This window comes from Rhynchophorus ferrugineus, unplaced genomic scaffold, assembly GCF_030347505.1.
Source record: "Rhynchophorus ferrugineus isolate W39M unplaced genomic scaffold, kcgeb_rfMv2 rfM2, whole genome shotgun sequence".
NCBI lineage: Eukaryota > Metazoa > Arthropoda > Insecta > Coleoptera > Curculionidae > Rhynchophorus > Rhynchophorus ferrugineus.
The window spans coordinates 13,259,295-13,265,540 of NW_027472581.1; the positions used below are offsets into that span (position 1 = coordinate 13,259,295).

The following is a 6,246-nucleotide window of genomic DNA, read 5'->3' on the forward strand; positions in this document are numbered from 1 at the left end:
GGCGTCTGTATTTTGGGATGCGCATGAAATCATTTTCATTGACTACCTTGAAAAAGGAAGGACCATCAACACCGACTATTGCATAGCATTATTGGGCCGTTTGAATGGGCGAAATCGCCGAAAAACGGCCGCATTTGAAGAAAAAAAAAAGTGCTGCTTCACCAAGACAATGCGCCGTGTCAAAAATCCATGAATTGGGCTTTGAATTGCTTCCTCATCTACCGTATTTTCCAGATCTGGTCCCCAGCGACTATTTTCTGTTTTCAATTCTCAAAGGGATGCTCGCTGGGAAGAAATTTTCGTCAAATGAAGAGGTGATCGCCGAAACTGAGGCCTATTTTGAAGCAACGTACAAATCGTTCTACAAAAATGGTATCGAAGTTGAAGGATCGCTATAACAAGTGTGTCACCCTTGAAGGAAATTATGTTGAAAAACTAATTTTGTCAAAAAATGTGTATGGTAGGCCGGGGACTAATATCGGAAATGCTATCCCGCCTTACATATGAGTCGTAACTAGTCTAAGGAGCGCTTCACTTATGAAGATACCAAAAAGTTATTCTTTCGAGGTGGAATCCGTAAATTTTCGAAAAGATGGGAAAATGTAGCGGCTATCGATGGCAACGTTTGAAGATCCGGTAATGTGGCAAAATCGAATTTTAGGGCCCTTGCCAAGCGTACCTATAAGTACATTCTTGTTATTTTATTTATGTATTTATAGTACATAATATATAGTCCGTCCAATAGAACAACCAATACGCTTCATCGTAACGTTAATTGCAGATTGTAAAAGTGTCGGAACAGATTTGTTGCAGCTCATTTTATCAAAGTTAAAAAGAGGTAGAATCTGTCTCATGCGTCAGAACATGTAATCGAATCAGCCTATAAAATTCGATTTAGGTTGGTGCTAGTGGACCGTGTTGCCAAATGTCTGCAAATCTATTTAAGACATTAGTGATAATAATTAGATTTAAAAATAAAATATAAAAGTAATTTTGACATATATCGTCTATTTAATTGGACCGGTTAAATATAAACTATAGCCTATACAAAATAAGAGCGAACTCACGTCATCAAGATGTTTATATATTTCCTATTGAATTTTTTAAATTTGTTTTAGAATCAGACAATATTTTCCTTCTCATTTTATTCTAGTTAAAAAGAGACACAATGTTGTTACTTCGATAAAAACGATATAATGTCTATAAAGAATATTATAATCAAAATTCGTTAGAGAGGTAAGCATATTTACTGTTATTGAAAATATTTATTAGCGTGTTGCAGATGCACTGAATATTAATATGGGCATGGTCAATGAGATATATGTCTGAAACACGAGTAAGTGTAAAGATAACCCACAAAAGGTCTAATGGAACTTTCAGACATTGCCTTTAAAAGAATACAATTTATAAAAGCTTATAATAAAATCTTAGGAAGACTTATTATTTCAATTTGTGTATTTTGATGAAATATGAATATTTCATAACCAATACCATAATACAGTATTATACAATATTGGTACCAATATACCCTATGGTCACTCATGGCAAGATGATGACGAATAAACATAATATTATGACAACAAAAGTTGATGGAAAAAGGTAAATGTTGGAATAACACCTGATCAGGTTTTATTTCTCATATCATTTATTAATATTTCATTGCAGATAAGTTGTACTTCATCAAGAAAGAAGGAATGGTTAGCAACATCTGTTTGGATGAACTCAATCAGACACATTGAAGAAAAAATTGACAAGTGATGGAAATGTGAAGAAATGTTAGATAGATTGGACTACTAGATAGAATAAGCAGCTTAGTCATTCACTTGAATGGAACTTTCTGAATATGATATAACTAAAGGTGAATATATAATTAATATATGATAACTGCAGGAACTGCTAATGTAGAGTGTAAAAGATTTATGTGCAAAGATTTATGTTCAGAATATACTTGAGCATTTAGTTAACATGTGTCACAAGAGATAAAATAGTAACTGTTTTACAGATATAGTGAATACATTAAGGAGAATGCAGTGTTATTAAAATGTCTTTACAATAAACCACTGCACATAAGGACAGAAGCACTAAACGTACAAGGAAAATATGATCTCTAATGAAACTAAAATATATTACTTGGGTATATAATTGCCAATTAGGTCGATTAGGCCTCCATTGGATACAACTACAAAAAAAAGACGACAGTAAAAAAAATATACAAGTTTTGAATGGCTGGAACTGCACATGCCCACTTGTTCTAATCTAGCCAAAGGTTTTTGACAACTACGCGTCCTTTTCTATGTACGCCTTGCCGTTTACCACAGTTGAGGTTAGAAGTAATTTTTAGGTTAATTTTGTATTTATACTTTGTTGAGGTAATATAATTCTTTCACAGACAAAATTAAAGGCAGATAATGCGAAAATAAATGTATAAGGTATGAATTACTAGTAAAATATTATGACTTTATAATACTAATTTTGTAGATTGTTATTGAACAAAGGATATATTTTCATATTAAATAATATGGAAACAGGATAGTATGGATGTTTGTATACGTCATAGAAAAAATAGAAATTTCACGGTATAGGCGACCTTGGGGAAATGTTTTGTTTAGTCCAATCAACCTTAGCGCTGCGATCGCAAATTGTGATTGGCTAGTTTTTAAATTGTTGGAACCGCCACTAAAACGGAATGTGATTGGTTCGGTCAAATTGTGCGAGGCCATCATTTTCGGGCATCCATTGTTGTTTGAAGTTTAGGTGTTTGTTAAAGTCAAGATAACTTCGTTTCACGTTGTTTATATATTCTGTTTTACATTAATTGTTATTGAGTAATATAAAAATTTATTACTATGCATCCGTGTAGTAAAAGATGCAGTGTACCTGGGTGTAAATCTACTACCGAAATCAGACATCGGTTCCCGAAGAATGATCCCGCTCTTTTCCAAAAATGGATCGATCAAGTTAATAGTAGTAAACTATCTGGATTAACCACAATGCAAATATACCACCGGCATCGTGTGTGTCACAGACATTTTAGTGAAGAATTTAGGGTAACCCTTCCTTCACGAACAGGTATTAGGGCAAATGCATATCCAACATTGTTTTTATCAGGTACATATAAAATTATCTATATATCTATTATATGTTTGTTTATTTATTGTTTGTTTACAGAAAGTCAACTTATTTATAAAGACGTTAATGGTAACAATGAGAACATTAATTTAAATAATCTTCCAAGTTGTTCGAGTGCTGTCAATGTGATATCTCCAAATAAAGAAGTCTTGCAAGAAGGTACTAATAAAAACCATTTAATTTTAGAATATCTTTAAAATATTTGTAGTTCTTATACACATCTTTAACTTTTTAGAACAACAATCGCAATGTTCAATAAAAGAAACTCCACGAAAAGGTAATACTTTTGATACATAATTTGTATAGTTAATACTAGGGCTTTTTTTTAGCACGTAAAAGCTACAGTGGCATTATAAGGAAATTTGGTTCCTCTCGTCAAACATATTTGTCAGATGAAGTTAAAGATATTTATAACAAAGTAGTAACGTCTTATAAACATGTCACAAGAAATAAGAGATTAGTTGCCTCATTCAAAAGCAGATTTGCAAATATTAGTTCAAGTTTGCGTGCAGAATTACTAAAAAACTTATTTGAACATGTTAATAAGCCAACAGTAGATTTCTTTTTTTCTCAATTGGCAAATCAACCGAAGACACCTAAATCTAGACGTTTCACAATTCAGGAAAAAGTTTTTGCTATTGCTCTTTTAAAATCAAGCGGCAAGACCTATAAATTATTGTCAAAAATATTTGCTTTTCCCTCAAAGAGTACTTGTTTAGCATTGCTTAGGCAAATCCCAATGCGAGCAGGGCTAAATGAGCAAATATTTTTGTCACTGAAAAGCGCAGTTCAAAATATGAGCATATCAGATAGATCCTGTATTGTGATGTTTGATGAGATGAGCCTGGCTCCCAATTTGCAATATAATATTAAAGAAGACTGTATCGATGGCTTGGAGAATACAGGGAGCTATAAAAGGGCAGCCATAGCAGACTATGTAAATGTGTTTATGGTGAAAGGATTATTTAGAAAATGGAAACAACCTATCTCCTTCACATATTCAAAAGGACCAATTAAATCGACATTATTAAAACATTTGATTGTTAAAGTTATTGGAAAATGTCAGGAGATAGGTTTAAAGGTCCTTTGCACAGTTTGCGACCAAGGGTCTGCTAATCAGGCTGCCATTAATAGTTTGCTGTCCCAGTCAAGAAGTTGTTCTGAATTTCAAGTAAATGGGGAAAAGATAATTCCACTTTACGATATCCCTCATTTATTTTATTTTAAGGAATTCGGAACAATTTGTTAAAAAAAAATTTATACATTAAACTTGATAACAAACTAAACATTGCAAAATGGGAGCATATTATAGATCTGTACTACATCGATAGAGATGCGTGTAATTCCAGGCAAAATAAACAAGATGAAAGTCAAGATTTGTACACAAGTGTTCAGCTATACAGTGGCCTCACATTTGGTGACTTTCTCAAAGTGGAGTAAGTATGCTGAAATATCTCATGTATTAATAATAATTATAATTTTGTCTTGTTTTCAGAAGATAATCTTCCGAACGATGCTGAACAAACAGGTGCTGTTATAGCATTTTTGGATAGTTTATTCGATAGTTGCAATTCCAGCAGCAAGACAGCGCCAGAATTCAAGCCTCTCCTTGAAGCCTTATCCTTAAGCTCACCACATGAGGAATTTTGGAGTAGAGCTATTATGTGTTTAAACAGTGCCAAATTTTATTGCCCTGTTAAGAAAGTATTTGTTACTGTGCCATCAATCAAAAACTTAATTGCTACTTTAAGGGGATTTATTTCCTTAAAGAAATCAGTTTTGTCTGAATTTAAAAATAATCACATTTGTTTAAGGAATCTTAACCAAGATTCCTTAGAAAATTTTTTTGGATCTATTAGAAGTCATGGAGTTAGAAACATACATCCTTCGCCTAGTATGTTTGAGAAATCTTTTAAAGCACTTATCATCACTTCATTTTTTTCACATCATTCGCCCGGAGCAAATTGTGAAGAAGATGAACATGTTGGCGCTTTAGATAACTTACATTATTTTTTAACTGGAGATGTAGCATCACCAGAGGTTGTAGAATCACCAGTTGGGTCTATATTTTCAGTTTCAGAGAACTTTGCTCTGAGGAAAACAAGAGTGGAACGTTGCACGTTAGTCTATATTTCAGGCTATTTGATAAAACTTCTGAGAAAAAAGACAACGTGCAATATCTGTCTACATTCTACATTAAGTAGTTCCACAGATCAAAAACTCGATACTGATTTTATAGAAGCGATGCAGCCGCGTAGACCCAAATTAACAACTCCATCAAGACTGTTTTACTATACTGTTTGTAGATCTTTAAGCTATCTCTTTTATTTAATACCTAGATTTTGTCATAAAAATAGCATATCTGTTATTCTGAGAGATGTCTTAAAAAAACACATAAATTTTAAACGTTTCAACTGCCCAGTCCATAGCGATTTTGAAGACCACATTTTAAATCTTATTGTCAAATGTTCATTGTATTTTTGGGTTAAACAAGTTAATTCAATATTAACAGGGAAGGACTTAAAGTTTACCTTCAGTATAGCACAAATACAAGATAGAACTCTAATAGATCCTATAAAATTGATGGCACTAAACAAATACGAAAAAGGGAGCAGGCGTTATAGAAGAGTATTTTAATTATTTTGTCTGGAGTATGGGGCTTTTAATTTTTTTTATTTACATTTTTGTAGTTTATTTATTTTTGCTTTTTGCAATTATGTATATTTCTGTTGTTTTTTATTATTATTTATATTATTTACATTTATGTATATTTGTATAGGATTTTATTTTAATAAATTAGTTTTTTAAATTAAATTCGATTTTCATTCAAATATTATTGGCCAGCAAATGTGACGTCATAAAATAGTCACGTGAAATGGCTGACCAATCAAAGCAAATTATTTTCCTTACAGGATTCTATATAATATTTTTAAACTAACCAATCAAATTCACGTTGTCAGCGCCACCAATGATTGGACTAAGCGAGATTTTGCCCCACCACTTAGCATTGTAGTTGCACACCCCTGGTATACGTGTTCTGTCTATTTGTTATTATACTTTTATCTTTCTGATTTCACAGATATTTCAAAAGGAGAAAAAAGCTAAATGAATAAAAGA

The 6,246-nt window shown here is 32.4% G+C and overlaps 1 protein-coding gene across 1 annotated transcript; it reads left to right on the forward strand.

Moving 5' to 3' along the window:
• The first annotated feature begins 2,700 nt into the window (after positions 1-2,700).
• LOC143190799 (uncharacterized) lies at positions 2,701-5,333 on the forward strand. The gene is made up of 7 exons (XM_076395367.1): positions 2,701-3,108; positions 3,169-3,288; positions 3,365-3,406; positions 4,479-4,565; positions 4,625-5,023; positions 5,159-5,189; positions 5,267-5,333. Exons 1-7 carry the CDS (start codon positions 2,847-2,849, stop codon positions 5,331-5,333), a joined length of 1,008 nt encoding a protein of 335 aa, XP_076251482.1. The 5' UTR covers positions 2,701-2,846.
• The last annotated feature ends 913 nt before the right edge of the window (positions 5,334-6,246 follow it).